Genomic DNA, 20,958 nt, shown 5'->3' on the forward strand with positions numbered 1-20,958 from the left:
CGATGTCCATCAGACCTCAAGCTAAACCAAGGAGTTAGTCCCAACCGGAGAGCAAATACCCCCCCCCATGCAATGAAGGGAAACCAGGACGAAACCAGTCAGGAGCTGACTGCAAGAACCAGCAGTGAATCAGCCACAAATCAAGCTTGCAGTGGCTGAGATCCCACCAGACAAGGCACGACCCCATCCAAAGCGAGAGGATGCTCTCTTCCTGCTCCTTCCCAAGCCCAAACAGCACTGAGATAACATAACCCATTGTCACAGGGGGAAATGGGGTTCAAGCAGGTCCAGGGCAGGCCAAACACTTGCAGACAAAACTACAGAGACAAGAGGTAAGCAACATGGGAGGCCAGTGAGCAGAGGAGACCTGTGCAGGGCTGAGAATCAGCTCCTTGCAGTGGCACCGACCCCAGGCTGCTCATTGAAGTCCCAGCCATTCCTCCCTCAGCAAACAGCTTACCCACTGACCCCAGCTCACCGGGACCACGAGGGACTGGGATGAGGGATGAAGTGATAGAGCTGAGAGCATCAAAGTCCTGATCCCCCCAAGACAGACAAGGGGGTGACTGCACTTTGCAGCTAAGGACGCTTCTGGCTGCACAGACCTGGAGGGTGCATTAAAAAGCACGAAGAAGAAGGTGTGCTCCAGGCACCAGGCTGGGAGCAGGCACCTCAGCATGGCCTTGGACAGCCCTCTGGAAAGGCTCCTACCTGCCTGGCTCCTGGGAAGAGTCATGAGGACAAAGTCCAGCACTGGAAGGCTGCTGGGAAAGGGAAGGGAGAGGGAGGGAGCTGGGATTTCAGCTGGGATGCAGCAGCAGTTAGGCAGGAGGATGATACGTGTCCAACAGGTTCCCGGTACAGATAGCCTCCATCCCCATCCCTGTTCCCCCCCCCCTCCCCCCTAGTTCCAGATGCCTCAGCTAAGATGGGTGCCTAAACCCCACTTTTCCAGTCCTGTCCTTCCCCATATTCAAACCTTGTTGAGGTTGCATGTGAAAGCTGATCGGCAAGACACTGCGAAGGTCCCAGCTGTGGACCGGCAGCATCCCTCCCTGCTGAAGGAATCAGCATGGATCAGCCATATCCCCATCTTATCTGCCACCTTTCTGGTATCAGAGCCAGCCCATTAGGTCTGGGACCAGTGCAGCTCCCATGAGCTATGGGAGCAATGTGAACTTCCAGCTCAGTGAAACAAGGCAGCGAGCCGCTCCACCTCAAACCTTCCCTGCTTGGCTGGAAACCACCTCTGGATACCTGACCAGCTTCCAATTCATAAGCCTGGAAAGTTTCCCTTCCCCATCTCCCCAACCCAGCAGGGCTGGAAGGGGGACTATCAATGGCCACAGATGACGCTTTGCAAAATACCTGGTTGAGCAACAACGGCAGCAAACGCAAACCAGAGCCAAAGAAAAGATGCCATCCATAGGCTCCGAAATGCCTCCCCTTCCCACACCCAGCTGCTTGCTACTCAGTGAGGGAGGCTGGCCACAGAACCTGAAACCCGGGGTTCTCAGAGGTCTCCTGCACCCAGGCAAGGCAGGGAGCTCATTGTGGGCACCCATCCCATCCTATCCACAAGGACAGATTGAGCTCAGTGGTGACCAGGAGCTTTGCACCGAGTGCTTCTCCCCCACGACCCGCTCTGAAATAGCTTGCACGCAGCATCCCCAGGGAGTGACCAGCCCCAGCTCTACAAGAAGCCCCGAAATGCCCCCAAAACGCTTCATCTGCTTGCTCTCCCTAATGGCTATAGTAAGCCCACACAGCCGGCACAACGCTCCTTCTGTGCCACCGGCTCGGCTGGCAGCGCCGTGACTCACACAGCAGGACCAGGGTCCACTTGCTCCTCATGCCAGGCATCCTGCAGCGTCAGCCCTGGCTGCAAGAGCAGGGCCTGAGGGAGCTGGGAGCACCCAGCCTGGGGTCGGGAATCAGTGGGATAAGTTGTTCAGTGGGGGCCAAGCTCCAAATCCAAGGAGGATTTGCAAGCATGGGCTTAGAAGGGCAGCGGAGACATGGGGATTCCCTGTTGCACACCCTCTGCAGTCACTTAATGCCTCTGTGCACTGCTCATCTCTGCTGTCATAGGGACCCTGCACATCATTCCACTTCCCTGCATCCCCAAACTGCTGCCCCTGACTTCCCAGCCGGGGTTAGCAATGATCCCCCCTTCCCACTCCATCCTGCTGAGCCCCCAGAAGCATTTCCTAGCTCCAACCTGGAAAAGCACAGATTAAACAGGAGGCATCCTGTCACCACTCCCAGGCTCCGGCTGGGCCACCCACACCAGTGGAAAATCCAGCTCAGCCCATGCCTGCAGGAATAAAATCACCCACGATGCTGCCCTGCAACGGGGGGGGGAACTGATGCAGAGACTGCTACAGCTCTCCCCAGATTTGCCCCAAGTTTTCCTGCACACTCCAGGCTGCTCCAAATTCCTGCTTCCTGCTGCGAGCTTCTGCTGCCTGCAGGAAGCAGTGGGCTGAGCATGACGAGCCCTTGCAACCCAAGCCCTTCAGTCCCAAGCACATCCCAGGGCAGCATTTGCTTTTAGCCCCCGCAAGCAGCTGCTGTCAGCTCCTTCTCAGCAGCAAGACCTTAGCACCATCTCTCCCACATTTGGGATCCCAGTGGGGTCAGTGCAGAGGGATGGTTTATGTCAGCTGAAAACCCTATAGACACAAAGCAGCAGCAGATAAAACGATGTGGGGACATATCCCTGTTACCTCCTGCAAGCCCCAGGGCTCTGCTGCCAGCCCTGAGCTCATGGGATAGCTGGGAGCTGCTGGTGCAGCATTCCGGGCAGCGGAAGGAGCTGCTGGCTGTGGGGGCACGAGGCACAGCGCCTTGCACCCGAGCAGGGTAAGATTAGCTGACAGAAGTTCCTGGTGCGGCCGAGATTGTAACCCACGTGATGCTGCAAGCACGTAACGGCATCCTTTATGCTAAGAAAGGAACCATTTCCTCCTAAAGAGAGGAGAAAAAGCCTCACAATTCTTTTTCTTACCTCAAACCAGCCCCAAAACTGACACAGATTTCCTGGAACTGCTTAATTCAATCTGAAACCTCATCTTGGCCACTGCCAACTTCAAGTCCTATGAAGCTGCACCTCTCCCCCATGGGGTTTATCCTTCCCACTCTGCTGGCGTGGGTGGGAGGGAAGAAAGGAAGAGGACAATCTAAAGGACTGCAAATAAAACTATTTGCCTGAGCCGACCTTTGAAATGAAACCTCTCCACTGCCTCCCCAAGGCGCTGGTGCCAGCCCCAGACTGAAGTCCTGCAGCACTGGAGGCTGCTTCCAGAGCTGCGCCGCTTTGTTAGTGCTGGGGAGGATGTTTGGGATGCATCCCGGTTCTCCTTGATGCAAGGAAAAGGGTTCAATGCCAGGGATAGGGCAGGAGGGTGGATCCCAGCCCTGCTGCAAAGAAAGAGCTGGAACAAAAAAAGCATAAAGGAAAAAAAGAGAGGCATTGGAGGCAGGCTGCAAAGCAGGGAAGGGGAATTGGGTTGCTCGGGTCCTAAGAGCCAGCTCCTCACAGGCACACTTTGTGCTGTTTTCCATTGCTGAGAGTGGAAAAAGCTTATCTGGGCAAGTGGAAAACGGGCTCTCAACCTGCCCAGAGCCATCACTCATCGGTCCCACTGCGGGGGGGGGGGGATCCTGCAGGTCACCACCGCCCCGTGCACGGCGCTTCTGCAAAAGGAGTGAGCAAGGAGGAGGAAAAAACCACGCTCCACAAAAAGCCCCTTGCAGCCCCGACCCAACCCGAATCAGCACGCGTTGAATCACGGCTCCCGACTTGCCCCAGCCACCGTGGGCACTCGCCTTCCCCGTGCAACAGGCTTTAAGAGCAAGGGACGACCATGCAAGGGCTGCTTGGAAAGCCCTTGGGTCCCAGGAATGCAACCAAAACGGGAGCCAGGAGCGAGCTTTGCCCTCCACATATTTTCCCCGAAGCCATGCTGGATTTTATTGTGTTCACAATTAAGATGCTGATGGTTTACTCCCCACAAAACATGCAAGTTTCCAGTGCTTTAAAAATAGATCCCTGGCTGCAAACGCCGACCCCCTGCCCGAGCGAGGAAAAAACAGCTAAAACCACATTAATTGAGCCCAAAAAGTCACAGAGCCCCTTTTAGCAGCCCTTCACTCTCCCTCACCACGTGTTTTGGTAATTGCAACATCTACCTTGCTTCTTGTCCATGGTTTCCCAGAACTGAAGGAAGCGCCGGCACGCCTGGCAAAAGAGAGGGATGAGGGCGGAATGGAGGAGGGAGGGGATAAAGAAATCCCACGGGATCCGGCACAGGGCCCTTCTTGCAAGCACCGATTGTGATTTTCAGTGGGAATGCATGGCCCGAAGCGCTCGGCGGCGTCACGGAGCGCTCCTTGTCCGGTATCCCTGGATCCTGGGGGTCCGGGAGCTGCAGCGAAGGCGAGCGGGGGGGACACAGGGCAGGCAGTGCCGAGCTCCCTATCGGCAGCTGTTGAGCCTGGCCGGGCTCTGGGCTCCGGTTACCCTTGAAAGCTCAACAGTTGTAAAAACTGCAGCAGTGAAATAGCAGCTGACGTCAACAGGAAACCGAGGGGGAGCCAGCTCCAGCTCCGGGAGCCACCGAAGCGCTGGATTGCTACAGCGCATCCCGGTGGGATGGATGCCTCCTCATCCAATGATCCAATCGTTCAAACCCACTCCTGCCTCCTCCATCCCCTTCCCCGTGCATCCCACTGGAGCGGCCAGTGCTCCGTGATAGCCCTACCACCACCAGCACACGAGGGATCACTGGAGCCATCCCCGCGCTCACTGGGTTTGGACACAGAGGAGGTGGCAGGATAGAAAGAGGTCGCGTTTCTTTGTGCTGCAGGTGGCAGGGTAATTGCCTTGCCACTAACAACTATTACCACAACAAATAGTAGAAATATTGTTCCATGACAATAGGAGCACGGAGCTTTGCAGCTATTCCCGGGTGACACCAGAGACGGCATCTCTGGTGGCAAAGGATAAACTGCTGCATGGATTTGGCTGGGGAATAGCAAAGGAGAGAGAGGAGGGCGTGGAAAAGGAAAACCACTCCTTTCTCTGCAAAGATGTGCACGAAAAGCCGTGGCAAAGTATCATTGCTCTTCCCCTTTCCCTCAAAACCAGCCCAGAGCCGACATTCCTGCTCAAAGCCAGGCTCAGCTTTGCCAAGCTGCAGGTTTGGGTTTGATTTCCCTCTCAGCCTGGAAGGGAGATGCGGAACCAGCTTCTTTACCTTCAACTCATTACAGGAAACATGCCTTTGTGTTGCTCCTGAGCCAGTCCCTAACTTGCAGGCTGTACCAGGCCAATAGGCATTTGCAGGCAGAAAAGTCAGAGGTCAAGGTAAACGCACATACCAACATAATGAGGGCCTCTGATTTTAAACAGTGTTTATAGAAGGCCCAGAAGGACTGCGGAAGATATTTTCTCCGGCACATTCCCACTCCCAGGGTATAGTTTCAGGCACAGATCATCAGCACAGAAAGGATGCTGACGCAGGAGCTGCTATCACAGACAGCACCAAGCACCCATCCCCGGCACGATGCTGCGCTACCCTCCTGGCATTCACTTTTTCATTCCCTAAGCCAGGCATACAGTGCTCCAAGGATCTTTACAGACACCCACCAGTTCAGCGCTCTTTGGAAGCAGAAAGTCCCTAACCCAGCAGGTGGGACGGGAAGCAGTATTTCCTTTGAATTAGTCCTGTTGGGTTTCAGCACCCGAGGAGCAGGGGTGGTGTCCAGCCGAGCTTCCTGACATCTCAAAAGCATCTTAAAAAGCAAAACACAGAACCCAAAACAAAAGGGAAAAGAAACCCAAAACATCCTTTCAAGTCTCGCTATTGGCAGCTCTTACAAGACGGGATAGGGATTGCCAATGCCTTGAAAGATGCACGCCGTTTGCCATTAATCATCCAGCCTTTTATGCATTCCAGGTAATCCCACAGGATCAAAAGGCGTCGGGTGTTTCACTGCTGTTAACGAAGCCTCCCCACGCCTCAGTGCGGGGACATCACCCCATGGCAGGCGAGGGAAGCTGGGGGAGCAAATCCTGCCATGGGGAGAAGTCAAGGCAGGTCCAGGTAGAGCAGGGCAAAGGCAGGGATGAGGATGGCTCCCATCACTCCCAGCAAGCTGGCTTGAATAAGTGGAAGATATCACCCTTAAAAAGAGCACTTTGCCACAAGCAGCAAAAGAGGGATTCTCCATTTAGGATGAGAAAGGAGCTTTTTATAGGTGTGTGCTTGGAATTGAGCAAAAAGTTAATGGCTTCACCTGCTGCAAAAGAAGAGCCCCTGCCTAACCAAGGGAAAGGAGAGGATTTTCCTCTGATCAAAGTCCATGCACTAGCCGGCCATCCCATCCCAGTGCCATGCTGCCCGGTGCTCACTGCACCTCACTGTCCCATTGGGAATTGCAGCCGGACCCCTAGACAAGGCCATAACACATCCACTGCCCCAAGCCCGGGATGTGCTTACCCTTCCACACACAAGGTGCACATCCCATGGGAAAGCTCCATGTGCCTAAGTCAAGCAGCCTGGACACTCCGCAGCAGCTCTGTATTTAAACATGCCCTTTGAACTGAATCCAATCGGAAAAGGAACGGGATCACCCTTCCCATCCCTTGGATGGTGCTTGGGGCTGATCAATCACCGCATAGGGCTCATCTCCACTGCAGCACTGCACTGATGGGGCCACAAGGGCAGGGCGAGGAAGAGACTGATGCAAGGATAAAGGGTGGGACCCAGCAAGGGGCCTGGGGAGGGCACATCAGCCAGAGCTACCGAGAAGCAGAGGCCACACCGGGGCTTCATGCACCAGCCAGATAACACCGACAGGGCTGTGCCAGCAGCTCCCGGAGGATGTCACCACCCAGTGACGTTCCAGATGTATTTTTAGGTTACCTGCACAACCCCAAGGGCTGGAAAAATCAATGTCTGATGTTGTGTTTTGTTCCTAGGTGGCAGCTTGCTGTCCTGCAGCCCCGTGCTGATAGAGCACATGGGCTGCCCTCGATAGACTCACTTTAGTAAGCTGAAAAGGACCGGCGAGCTGGCATTTGTGCTATGCCATTATAGAACACACTCTGTGCATGCCAAGGGTTGTGCTGCTTGTGCAAAACCCTAGTGCATTACGATCACAAAGGCATCTCCTTGGAGCCAGCACAGAGCTGGGGGGTGGGCACAGCATCCTCTGGGAACGGTGCCACAGGGCTTGATGCTGCCTCCGTTGTATCCATTGCTCTAACGGGGTTTTCTCCCTGGCAAAGCAGCAGCAGAGGCCGCACCTCCGCAAAGCTCAGCTGCAGCACGATGCCAACGTGTACCTAAATGCTTGGGATGGATGGGTCATTAACCCAACCCACAGCTCAACAGGAACCATGGAGCTGCCAGCGTGAAATCCACCTTGTGGGACCCACAGATGGGCTGCAGGCCCTGGTGTGCAGACACGAGACAAAGGTCTGGAAGCAATCCCAGCCCCAACACCTTAGCTGTGAGGAGAAGGCAAAGAAGAGGGTGCTTAGAGAGAAGCAAAGAGGGTGCTAAACAAGAACCAAAAGCAAGAGGCAGAACCAGCATCACCTACATCCATCTCCCTGCCGATGGGTATCCAGCACTCCTCAGAGCAACGCTCTTCCCTTTCATTTCTCAGCCCATAGACAAATCCACATCAAAACAGAATATGTTTAGAATTTATATGAGCAGCTGGTGGCAGTTTCCTGATAGGGGCGAAACTTGAACCAGTTTTGGAACAGATCAGCTTGACAAGAGGCACACGGTTATAGCGGGAAAGGAAAAGAGTCATTTGCCTTTTAATTGTTGGTTCTACCTCAATTCCAGAGTAAACAGACCCTTATTTTCTAGCCAAATTGGTGCAATTCAAGTACTTCCAGGTGTCCCCAAAACTCTGTAAACTTCACGAGAGAGCAAAGTATTCCCTCTGCTCCCAATAGCTTTCTACCATCCACCCTCTCATTTATTTTGGGCAGGGACAGAGTGATTTCATCGCTGCGAATGATGTAAGACAGAGCAGGCACCTGCTCTGAAAATGGGATTTATGGAGTGGGGAAAATAAATCAAGGAAGGCCTCAACGTCTGCAGCTGCCTGCTCTGGGAGAGAGGCAGAAACAAGAGGCAGACCCAAGTGCTTCTCTGGTCCAGAGAGTCCAGGCACGAGCAGCATCCGCACTGCACAAGGGGACAGGCAGCAGTTCAGATGGTTCACAGTGATGCTACCCTCTGGGACCCGGAGCAATTCCCTGCTCTGGGATGCTCTGGGGATGCTGCCACAGCTCGGACAGACAAAGCCTGCTCATCCTCAGAGGGAAACCTCTGATCTCCAGCAGTGCAGCATCACGCTGGAGGAGCAGGGAAAACCTTATTCCTTTCAGAGCAGGGTGCCGATCTGGCAGCATACAGAAAGCAGCAGGTAAATACTCTCCTACACCTCCTGCTGTCCCACACCAATTCATTGCTCTTTTTAGTGTGTCTTTAGTGTCTCTTCCCTGCAGTTCTCACTCTGTCCCTGCTCCAGGCAGGAAGACACAAACACAAAGGGCTCATCATGCCAACTGAACAGAGCTAGTTGCATCCTCAGTTTCTCCACTGAGTTTTGCTGAGACAAAAACCCACCCCATCACAAGGCAGAGAAGGAGCCAGGATGTCTCCCCAGGCTTGGATGAGGCAAAGGAAAACCGCAGCCAGGGAACACGGAGACTGCCCAATTCCCCTCAGCCTTATCTCCATGTAAAGCCTGTGACTGCACTCAAACCTCAGCACCCAGCTGGAAAGCATCAGTCTTAACCACTAATGATGCACCCAAGTCAAGCAAGAGAGGTGGCAGGTGACCCATATGGTCCCTGTAACCTGCTTGCAGCAGTGCTGGGAATAAGGGCTGATGTAGCAAGGGGAAAGCTGGCTTCTGAAACCCCCAGGAGAGCTCAGGCCTAGTAAGCCAGACCTGCAGCCTCTATTGCTGGCACTAACCATCCCTCTGACCTGCACTGCATACTTCCTGCTCTCCTACCACTGCTCCTCTGCCCCAGGGGACAGAGGACATCCATACAAGTCCAGCTGCTCCATGAGATCAGCTCCTGCTGCTCACTGGGTGAGGAAGTTAAAGATAGCTATCTGTCTTATAAAGCTAAATAGATTATAGACAGCTAGATAAGGGAAGCACCACATACTCCCATCATTTTGCAAAAATCCCCTGCAAACATTCCTCCTTTGTTCCTCCAAACTCCCTGCTGCAAAGCTGGAAAATTCCCCCCTGTTCCCAACCAAAGGCTGGGCCACCAGCACACCGAGAGCTCCACCACCCAGCATCACCTTGCACCATCCCCTTCCGCCTCCCCTCCGACGCTAAAACCACTCCATGTGGGGAAAACTCCTATTTTATGGCACATCTGCCCAGCATCCACAGGGCAGCTTTGATTCCAGCCTGGGAAAGGCAGGGGCTCCATAAGCAACGTGCCCACAGCTCAGTGGTATTTCTCCACCACGGTTTGCCAGCAGGAAGGGCACAGCCTCGCTCCGCTGCTCCCTTTGGTTGGGCTTTATATTTTGGCCATACTTTTATCCCCTGCACATCTTCCTCTCTCAAAGCCACCTCTTGCACTGCAGCTTCCCCAGCCACATTCAAGAGCTGTCACTCCATCCCAGGAAGCCAGAGGTCTCCGCAGACGGGCCAGTCCCAACGCATCCGGTTCATGTCCCGTCTCAAGAGCTCAGGGGCTGTGACTCAGCTCAGCCTGCAGCTCCCCATGGGGCACATTCAGGGCTTCCAAGAACCATTTCCACTTAAATCAGAAATAACCATTTCAGTTTCAACCCCCTTTTACCACCAAAGAACAAGCCGAGATCATGTCCAATGTGGTTTTCTATGGCTTTAGGGAAAGGAGCCGCGGCATGTGGAACAGTGAGGAGCTGGAAGGAGACGTGTGAAACGTCAAACCTGGCCGAGATAAAGGGAAACACACGCTGGCTCCTTTCCCTGCCACGGTTACACACTGAGCTGCCACTGTAAAACCCCACGGGGAAACCCACAGTTACTGAACAAGCAACTCTTTGTGGATCCAAACTCAAGGGTAAACTCTTGCAGCAGCCTGGAATGTACATCAAGAAATCACACGTAAAGGAGAGCTACTGGAGGAAACACCGAGTGGTTTTCTAGCACCTTGCTAAAGCACACACGAGGCTGATAAGAGATTCAATTAGAATGCACCCACAATTTCTGCTGGGTGATTTCTAGAGGCACCTCCTCCAGCCTCTGCTTTACCCTCATCACTCAGGCATCCTTCAAGAAGCCAGGCAGGGGAAGGTGTTATTAATACCTGCAAAAAAGCTTCTTTTGGGCAAGAGCATCTCCAGAGCACAAAAGGCAGCTCAGCCACATCACAAGATGTATCCTGGGCTCAGAGGACAACCCCAGCCCTGACCCCAGCATCCTCCAGCTCCTAGTGCTCACCACTGCACCACTGATGCTCGAGGCAAGGATGCTCACAGCAAAGCATCACAGGGATCAACCAAAATCCTGGAGGAAACGGGCTGCAGGTGCAAACAAAGAGTGAACGCTGGGGGCTGCAGAAGCAGCAGGTCCAAAATACCCACCACATCCTCAAGGCAGCGTGCTGCTGCTTCCAGCCCTAAGGAAAACGGGTGCTGCCAAACAGAGACAAAACATGGCACGGAGACTGGTAGGGTCCACACTGGTCACCCCAGCAGCATCACCCCCTCATCCTCCTTTCTGCACCCTTCCATCAGTGAGCCAGGTCGGATTCAGCACAGGGTGGATGGTTTGAGTTGTGGGCAGACGAGGGAAACCTCGGAAGCCAGCTGAGCACAAGAGCACACACGCACCAACTGCCTCGTGCTGCCCTGCCCTGCGCTGCCAGGGATGCTCTGGGTGCAGGCAGAGGGTTTTACAACCAGGCACGTGGGGCTGGGGCTGCCACCCACCCCCGAGCACCTTTAGAAGGTGCTTGGAAGATGACAAAGAGCAGCCAAAGCAATGCATCAGCACCAGATCATTTCATCTTTGGCTGAGGTGCAACTTGGCAGCGCGTCAGGAGAGAAACCAAGCGGCAGGGGATTTCAGCTATGCAGAGCAGCTGTGTTACAAAGGCTGGGTGGTGAGCACATCTGGCCCTCAGAAACAAAGCCACGTCACTTTTAGTGACGAGCTGCAAAGATGTCTTTGCATCTTCAGGACACCATGCACCCCTGCAGCCGCGCTGAGCCACGGGGCACACGGTCAGGACTGATTCAGAGGGAGCATCCTCAAGGCTGCAGGCTCTGCTGCTCCCTTGTCCCCCTCTCAGCTTTCCCATTCCAACACCAAGTAAACCAAGGTCTCCACCTTGCAGCAAAAAAAAAGACCTTCACCACTAAGTGTATTTGCCCTTTGCTACCTTTAATAGGAAACAGTCTCCTCCAGGGATTGATGCACGCAGCAGAAGACATCTGCTTCAGCTATGGAAAATGCCCTCCAGCAAGCTGGGTCAGGAGGCTGCCATCTCCAAGGGCTGCTGTTAACACAGACTGCTTAAAGACAGCCAAGGGCCACGGCACCTGACCCAGCACAGCAACTCCAGCAGCAGACAAGCTGCTTCGTCAGCCATCCCTGTGAGATTTGGGTTAGGAGAGAACCGATACACGCACACCACAAAGCAGTATCTGGCTGGCCTGCAAGCCCAGACAAGCTGACACTCCCTAGATAACCCCGTCATCCCCTCCTAAGCCACCCCCAGCCCATCCACGTAACCAGCCCTGCGTCTTTATGATCTGTCAGACACATGACTGTCACCTGCCAAGCCCTGCAGGGAGCTGCTTCCCTCCTCTCCCTCTGCTCTGTATCACCAGCCCCACCGGTGCCCATCACCGTTGACGGGAAGGAGGATACAGCTTGGCCCGATCCTATCTCAGATGCAGGGGTTTATGCATTCCTGATTGGAAATCTCCAACATGAGAATGAAATACAACCATTAAAAGTTGCTTTTAAGTTTCTTAAAAGATGTAACAGTGACTATCAAGGCACGGTACAAACACCCTGCAACAAAGGACACCTGAAGCCCAACAGGCAGCTTCCGATGAGAAGCTCCAAGCACCAGACGGGTTCATCAGATACAAGCAGTTAGGCTGATGGCAGTGCCAAACCACAGCTCAGGTTAGCAGCCTCTGATGGGAAATTACTTGTCTGGGGCACTCTGGTGGTTTCCTCCTTTCCAAAAGGAGGGTTTTTTCCTTGGTGGTGATGGTGCGAAGGGAGGAAGGGTGGATGCTCTACAAACAACTTCTGGGTGATTTTGTCTCCTCCTCATCGTGCCTTTTCTACTCACGTCGCGTTTTAAACAGAAACTTAGCTTTAAATAGATAAAAAAATAAGCATTTCAGTTGAAATTATGAAATTAAGGTTCAGAACATGGGAGAGACCTAACCCAGCAAGGACCCTCCTAGAGCACAGTGCAAGCAGAAGGATGGAGGCTTCAGCATCCCAACGGGTACCAGACCCACCCCAGCCCCTCCTGCACACTGCTGCCAGCTCCCAGGGGAGGAGGCAACAGCCAGGCCACTGTCATCTTCGCACTACCCCTTCCCAGCAGTGGAGCCATTGCTCCCAGGGCCAGGAGGGAGCCAAGGGCTGGGCAGACATCCCGCTGCACCACACCCCGGAGCTCCAAACAGCTCCCCAGGGTCACAACACATTTCAGAGGCACCAAACTCCAGCACTGGGTGTCTTTCACAACAAGATCCAGTGGCTGTTTACACAACTTGGCTTAATTTGCCCCCCCCCCCCCCCCCCAAAAAAGGGCTGTTGGACTAACTGCAGTAGTTCCTGGAAGCAACGTCCTGACCTCCAGCCGAGCACGATGCTCACCATCATCCCTCCTGACCCTACAGCCTTCAAGCGATTCCTCATTTCCTCCTACATTAGATTCAGCAGCACACAAGAACAATCACGCCACGTAGAAAAGCTCCTGTCTTGAAAGGGATGTGCTCTTCCAAAGTGCTGCCCGTCTCCTCTTGCAACAGGTCAATAGAGCAGACAGTGCACAAAGGAGCCCTGTGGTATTAAACCACGTGGATTAAGCCATGTGGACTACACAGCATAGGATTAGTGGGGAAAGGATGCTGAAGGAGATCCACCTCACCTTCACTCCAATGCAGGGCCAGAACCTCCCCCAGCAGGAGGCAGTGATTCCCTCCGTCCCCTACCCACTGGGACCACAAGACCCCCAAATCCTGCCCTTCCGCTTAGCCACACCATAACCCACTGCATCCCACACGGGCAGCAGCTCTGCTCCAGCCTTTGATAGAAAGAGAAGTGGCTGCAAGAGAAAGGTGCAAACAAAGGCCAGTTGAGGCCACAAAACACTACTATGATATCAGAGATAGCAGCAATAATCATAGTATTCCTTGGGGCGATGAACATTTAGGCTCACAACGCTGCCATGGAATCAATGCAGCATCATCCCCATGCAGACAAGGCAGATGGGAGATCTCCCAGGCTGAAAAAAGAACAGAAACTTCCCATTTCCACCATTCCTCTTTGCTCCCTCCCCCACCTAAAATCCCTGGCTGCCACTCAACCTGCACTACAGGGCTCTGTCAGCACTGTGTCAGGCAGTGAGCACATTTAGCCCTGTACGTACCCACAAGTAGTCCTGAGTCACGCCAGTAAAACCCCAAACTTTTTGTTGCTAGAGTAAAATCACCTCCTCGGCCAAGACAAGTTCCTCTCTCAGCAGCTTCCCCAGCAAAGAGCCTGCCCAGGCAGTGCCTTACTGACACCAGGGAAAACCATCTTCCATCCGATAAACCCACAGAGCCCCACGTCCTCAGCGGTGGCTGCTTGGGTCACACATCACCCGGACCAGAAACCCGCACCCATTCCCAGGCCCCCCGAGGGAAGCTCTACAGAGCAAAGATGAGTTTCCTCCTGTAAAGAAACAACTGGGGCAAAACAAACTCAGCTTGCAGTCCAGAGCTGGGGAATAATAGCAGCAGCCTTCAGGAAGGAGCATTATCCACTGAGGAAAAGGCAGCAGAGCATCCCTCCAGGGAGGGAAATGGATGGCTGAAGCACAGCTAAATATTTATCACATCCAATGTGATGCTTTCCAGGTGCCCACTGTTACACTAGCAGAAGGCAGGATGAGGACCACAGGTACAAAGCACTGTGCTCTCCCTATGACTCTTATTATAAGTTGGATGCAAGCTCTGTGATGCTTCAACTAGAATGAAAACCTGGCTCCTACCCCTGCCCACAAACACCCAAAGGACATCACACTGGCGACAGGAGCCTGACGCCAAAGCCCTGCCTCTGCAGGTCATGTCTCCATGTGGATTTTCAGCAGAACGGACTCTTTTCGGAGGGATGGCAGCAGGAAAGGCGTGAATGGCACACGAGACAGCAGGATTCACACACTGAATGGTGCAATGGTGTGTTCTGATGGAGGGCACGGCCAGGGTACGGGAAGGATGTGTCCCCACCACTTATTTACCTACCCAGAATAGATGTGACACCAGAACAAGCACCAGTCCATCCCCAGGCTCCGGCAGTTCTCGCCATTGATCTTTCCAAGCCTCAGTGTCAAAGGAGAGCTGCCTCCCTGGAAACACAGAATCCAACTGGATCCTGCCCCCAGCAGCACTCATCTTCCCACAGGATCCCTGCCCTAAAGAGGACTTGCTTTTGAATCACTCAGGCATCAGCACTGGGTGAGCTCAGGAGAGGCCAAGCAGCTTTCTCCCTCCAGACCCCATCCATGCATCCTCCCTTCTGCAGCCACTTTCCCCAGCAAAATCCATGGATTTGGGAGCGTGTTCCTGCCTCTCCCTCCAGAACAGCTTCCCAGCCATCAGGGGCCACAGCCAACAGCCACGGGGATGGGCACACAGGCAGAAAACATGCCTCAAGCACCTGGAGAAAGGCAGCAGCTTGGATTGGAGTCCAACATCCTCCACCACGATTCTCCACGCACCCAAAGGCTGTGAACTTCCCGAGGCTTCATCCCCTTCTGCTTTAACCTCTCAGACATAACAAAGCCTCCCTTTCCAGCATCCATTTCACCAGAAAATGGTACATACTTCATTGGAAAATCATGGCCAAGGACCAGCCACTGTTGCAATCTACAACCAGAGGCTGTGTCCCTTGCAAAGCTCTGCACGGAGGACGCAGAGGCAGCTCCAGAGCTCTGCACACAATTCCTTCCCTCAGCACCACCCATTCCACGGAGCACAGCTCAAGGGAGCTTCGGTGACCCGAGACAAGGAGGAGCATTTGCATATCTTGGTATGCATCAGACCCAGCGGTGCAAGATAACACAGAAACCAAGCGCTTTCCCATTACCTGGCCCTGTGAGACAATGTGAATCAGGCAGATGCAAGCAATGGAAAGAGGAAGAAAGCTGAAATCTTTCCTAAGCTTCCTATAATCCCCAGAAGGTGTTTATCTCCCAAACTATGTTTAGCACAGAGCAAAGCTCTCGCCCAGCACCATTCCTATCGCGCGTGTCACGGCCAGCCACGCGCATCCCAAAGAACTCCCGAGGCAGGAGACAGCCCCGTGACTAAGCCAGAATGACGACAAGCGAGTCTTGGTATGCACCTAGCATGGAAACAGCCAACCCAAGAGCTACCACGCAGGGGCCTCCGCTTACAATCCTGATCCATTCAGGCAGGAGAAGGGAAAGCAACCAGCCAAAGGAAACGCGAGGCCGCTCGCTGGATTTCCCTAAGGAAAATTAGGGAAATTTAGCTTAAATTCACGTTGCCCAAAGGCAGAAGGAGCTGCTCTGAGTGCTTCCAGCGCTGTCTTCAGTCCCAGAGGTGGGTACACGCACTCAGACCTGCAAGCATCCCTGTGCAGCAGCAACAAATCCACCTGGAGCGCTGGCACTGCCGAAGCAACAAGGGTTTGAAGAGGCAGATGCGTTACACTCAGGATCAATCCCCATTGTGAAGGCTGCTCCAGTGAAGGCAAAGGAGCTCAGGTCGGATGAGGACCAGCTCCAGCGGAAACCAGGCGCACTCAGCACACCTCCAAGCAAAGGATATTAGGAGTAATTTTATGAATGAACCAGTTCACCACAACCAACAGCCCCGTGCAACCAGAAACCCGCAGACACAGAAAGGTTCCAAACTTCCTCCAAGGAAAGCACCACGGGTGCTCCACAAGCATCGCTTTTTGCCATCAGTCAGTCAGCCCACTTCCCCAAAATCCCCCTGGATCCATCTCCAGCTTCATCTCCTATAGGGCACGAATCCCTCAGCCAAGCTCACCTCTTCCCTCCATCCACACATCCACCGGGCGGGCACTGGGAGCTCGCTGTACCTACGAGCAGAGCGAGAGGTCTGGGATGGGGTATCCCGGTGAGAGCCTTTTAAAGAAGCACGGTTGCTGCCGTCCAAGGCGGGCTGGAGGCATGTGCTCCGACCCGTGAGTCAGCAGCTCCGCTCAGCAGCACGGTAAATCGCTGCTGATTCACACCCTGCTTACACAGCAAACAGGAAACTCGGGTCCACATTCCCTCCGGTTAACACACGGATCATTTAAAACAGCAAGGGGGGGGGGGGAGGAAAAGTCACGCCGAGGTGCGTTCATCTGCTCACATGGCGCCTGACTTCAAGTTTCCAGCGTATCACTCCAGAACGAGGAAAAACCCTCTAATTCTATTCCAATGATAAGAAAGCAGCAACCGCACTCCGTGCGCTCCCTCCTCTGTCCGGTCCGCGCTCCCAACACTGATGCAAACGGCTCCACGGAGGACCAAGGCACCACCGAAGCCCTTTCTTTCCCCATCTTCCTCAATCCCGGTACACCGGCAGGGTCATCCCGGTCGGTTCTCACCTTGGGACAGGCACCGGGCTACCTTAGTCACGGCGATGCTCTATAAATAACACCCGTGACACACGGTCACGTTCTCCCGGCCGCGATGGGAAACTCCACCACGGCATCCCCAGCGCACGCCGGCAGCGGGGCCCTGCCACCGGGGCACAAGGACCGGGATCCTCATCCCATCCTTCCCGCTTCACCACGCTACGACGAAGGCTCTGCTCATCCTCCCATGACACCGACGACACTCGCGGGCTCCCGGAACGGGAAAGGCTCCGGCAGCGGGGGATGCAACTCACGTCCTCCATAGGAGCTTCAACCCGCCTCGTTGGCTCCCCCGCCCGCAGCACACACCACACACCCGGGCTCCGCGCCTCTGCCCCCGCCGCAGCGGCCCTCAGGCCGAGGGATGCAGTGTCCCCATAGAGGAAGCCGCGGCCGCCGGGTTGGGCAACAGCAGCAGGTTACGCCAGACCCGGTTCAACACGGCTGTAATCCCGCTCCCCCCCCCCCCCCGCACAACACTCGTCCCCGAGCCCCGCGGAGCAACCACCGCCGCCCCCGGCCCCGGTTCCGGTTCCTACCTCTGGGCAGCGACATGGCGGCGGCGCCGAGGCCCCGGGCCCAGCGCGCACCCGGTGAGTGCGGCCCAGCACGGCGGCCGCCGGAAAACAGCGCCGGGGCGGAGCCACGCTGCGGCCTGTAGGCTCCGCCCCTCAGCGTCGCGATTGGTCCGCGGTGGGGAAGGAGGCGTGGTTACCCGGCCTCCGCGGAAAGAGCTTTGCGGTTCTCAGACGTGGTTGTGAGGGTGAAGTGGAGCGGGCGGGCGGGAGAGTGGTGCTGCTCTGTTCCCCCAGACCCCGCAGGGAAGAGGCGGAGTTTGGGGGGCTGCCCTACCGGCAGCACGCCCAAGGGACCCCTGTGTTGGCACAGGGATACAGAGCGTGATGGGGGTGATGCTGTGCAGCTGAGACTGGCCAAGCTCATCACATCTTCCATGGGGCTGGGTGACAACCTGATGGGCCTTTATTCCTCTACGAGTCAGCCCAGCAGTGTGCCACGGCACAGGATGCTCCCCAAACACCCGAGCTGGTGGACAGAACATGAGTGGTGCAGTTAAGCAAGGAAAAATGAGATTACAAGTGCCATTTTCTGGCTGAAATTCCAAGCGTGAACCGTTCAGACACAAAGGAGGGGTGGGAACTGCAGACAGCCCTGGGGAAATCACAGCAGGTCTGTCACAGCCATTCCCAGCTTCATGTTTTGCAGTGTTCTGGATGAGTTCCAGCACTGGAAAAGCGGAGAACACAAGGGAATCGTGGCAGGAGCTGGGTGAAATGGGATCGGTGCCTCAAATGGACCTGTAATCCGGCAGAAGATCTGTCAGCTTCAAACTGAACCTAGAAAAGGTCAAATGGGAAGTAAATGACAGGGTTTAATAGGGAGAGCAATTACCTGCCTGAGACAGAGCAGATTCACCCCCTTTCAACACAGGTGAGGAGTCTTTCTCAAAAACCCCACTCCAGTGCAACCGCAGGGTAATTACCCCTGATGCAAGAGCTGCAGACGTTGCTACCTGGGCTGGGCCAGCAGGAGATGGGAGCAGGCTGGGCCCTGCTGGTATTTAGCTGCATAAATCAGAGCCAACAATGAGGGCTGAGCTCCAACTGAGCTGATCCGAATGGGGTTTGGCAGTGTTAGGGTGGGAGGTTTAGGGAGAGCAGAGCATAGCTGGCATCTTTGCTGGATGCAGACCTGCAAGGAGTGGTGGGACCGGCTTGGGCACAGGTGCTGGTGGCACCTGGGAGCGCAGGACATGACCCTGCTGTCTCCATCGCATACTACAGCATCCCTTCACCTGCACCCCCAGGCACAGCTGGAGATGGCTGCTGGCCCCAGCTGCAATTATAGGGTGGATGAAACACCCACCTGGTGTTTATTGACCCACCTTGAATCACCAGGCACTTCACAAGTGGGGCTTTGTCATCTATTCTGAGGCCTTCCAGGGCTGCAGGAGTCCGAATGGAGAATGGGGTATGCTCAGCATCAAAGTCCAGCAGGGTGGGAAGGGTGGGGATGGAGCACATGGACCCCCACAGGCTGCAAGGAAGGGACCAGAGGCAGCATAGGGTCACCTCCTCGTCTATAGCCGGGCATGGGGAGCGCCTCTCTTCTGCAACCTCCAGTGCCTGCCAGCATGGACCCCATAGACTGTGCGGGAGAGATGCATCTGAAAGATGCTGTAACTGCTGGCTTGAGGCAGAGGGAATCGCCACAGGCAAAGGCAGTGCAATGTGGAAATCACAGGGAAAGGTGCATGTGGAAATGCATCCAAAGAAGGTGTCCCCAGCACAGTGGGTACATCACTGAGAACCAACCAGGAGCCCCTTGCCTTTGTCTGTGCAAAACCTGCTTCTCCTTTCCCCTCTCCTCAGCCTTCCCCGTGAAGTGACTTTGTCCTGAGCATCCCTGTGCACTGGAGGGCATCAGGATGCAGGATTCGGCCCCTCTGCCTGCCCCAGGCTCCCCCCTTGCAAAATCAAAGCTGTGCTTGGCCTGGCTGTTTGCAGCCTTGTTTGCCTCCCCCTGCATTCCCTGCTCCGGGTGTTTTCCCATTTTTATCTTCCTGCACCGCCATATGGTGTGGGAACACAGGCGGAGTGAAGGCAGCCAGGGATGGCATCTCACCACTGGTGTTTTCCAGCCTTTCACAGAGGAGGAAGAGGAGGAAGCCTCTCTCCAGACACCCATTTCTGTGGGGGCTCGATGGGAGAAGGAGAGGGGCACAGCACCTGCACTCAGCACCCACTGATGGAGCAGCACAAATGGAGTGCCCTGATGATGGGCTCCAACTCAGGCATCAGGAGCCAAAGGGATGAGGAAACAAAGGCCAAGCTACATGGGGTGGTATTTAGGTGTGGAGTAGCTGCTGGTGGACTATTACTGGTTCCAGATTCATTCCAGGTGTTGCTGCTTTCCCTTTTGTACAGGCAGGCAGTGGGCAGACACCTCGGCCAGGCTCAGCTCCCACCTCTGGAGCTTTCAGTTCACGTCCATGGAGGTGTTGGTGCTGCAGGTCCATGGGTATGGAGACAAACACCTCTATTTCCTCTCCCAGTTTGTACATTTTGGCTACACCGGGGTTATCAAGGCCCTGAGGTGCATGGTGTCATGTGTGGAAGCACAGAATGGTTTCGGTTGAAGGGACCTTAAAGCTCATCCAGCTCCAAGCAGGCACCCCTTCCACTAGAGCAGCTTGCTCCAAGCCCTGTGTCCAACCTGGCCTTGAGCACTGCCAGGGATGGGGCAGCCACAGCTTCTCTGGGCACCCTGTGCCAGCGCCTCAGCACCCTCACAGGGAAGAGCTTCCTTATATCCAGCCTAAATCCCCCCTGAAGGTGCTCAAGTGCTTCTGGTTTTGTGGGTGCACTCAGTGCAACTGCCCCAGAAGCAGTCATTATGGCACCGGCACAGCACCAGTCCTGTTCAATACCAGTAGAGCAGGGCAGCAACAGCGCATCACCAGTACACTGGGGCCAGGACCAGTGCACCAATCCAGAACAGCACAGCACCAATACACTGGGACAGGACTGGAGCACCAATCCAGAACAGCACAGCTCCAATGCACTGGGACAGGACCAGTGCACCAATCCAGAACAGCACAGCACCAATACACTGGGACAGGACCGGAGCACCAATCCAGAACAGCACAGCACCAATACACTGGGACAGGACCAGCGCACCAATCCAGAACAGCACAGCACCAATACACTGGGACAGGACCGGAGCACCAATCCAGAACAGCACAGCTCCAATACACTGGGACAGGACCAGTGCACCAATCCAGAACAGCACAGCACCAATACACTGGGACAGGACCGGAGCACCAATCCAGAACAGCACAGCTCCAATACACTGGGACAGGACCAGTGCACCAATCCAGAACAGCACAGCACCAATACACTGGGACAGGACCGGAGCACCAATCCAGAACAGCACAGCACCAATACACTGGGGCAGGGCCAGTGCACCAATCCAGAACAGCACAGCACCAACACACTGGGACAGGACCGGAGCACCAATCCAGAACAGCAC

The 20,958-nt window shown here is 54.9% G+C and overlaps 1 protein-coding gene across 4 annotated transcripts in view; it reads right to left on the reverse strand.

The window, feature by feature from the left end:
- Nucleotides 1-17,522, reverse strand: part of MAP2K3 (mitogen-activated protein kinase kinase 3) — a 30,139-nt gene extending 12,617 nt beyond the window's left edge. For 2 of the 4 annotated variants that reach the window (XM_061473910.1, XM_061473908.1), the window contains exon 1: nt 17,448-17,522. In XM_061473910.1, coding sequence (XP_061329894.1) covers nt 17,448-17,463 — 16 coding nt within the window. In that variant the 5' untranslated portion in view covers nt 17,464-17,522. Of the gene's footprint in view, nt 1-4,194; nt 4,633-16,310; nt 16,773-17,447 lie in introns of those variants that run through there. The other 2 variants (XM_061473909.1, XM_061473907.1) reach the window with 2 other exon arrangements.
- Nucleotides 17,523-20,958: the final 3,436 nt, after the last annotated feature.

Source organism: Pezoporus flaviventris, unplaced genomic scaffold, assembly GCF_033815535.1.
Source record: "Pezoporus flaviventris isolate CSIRO_AGI_PZ_B2104156 unplaced genomic scaffold, CSIRO_AGI_Pfla_v1 ptg000078l, whole genome shotgun sequence".
NCBI classification, from domain to species: domain Eukaryota; kingdom Metazoa; phylum Chordata; class Aves; order Psittaciformes; family Psittacidae; genus Pezoporus; species Pezoporus flaviventris.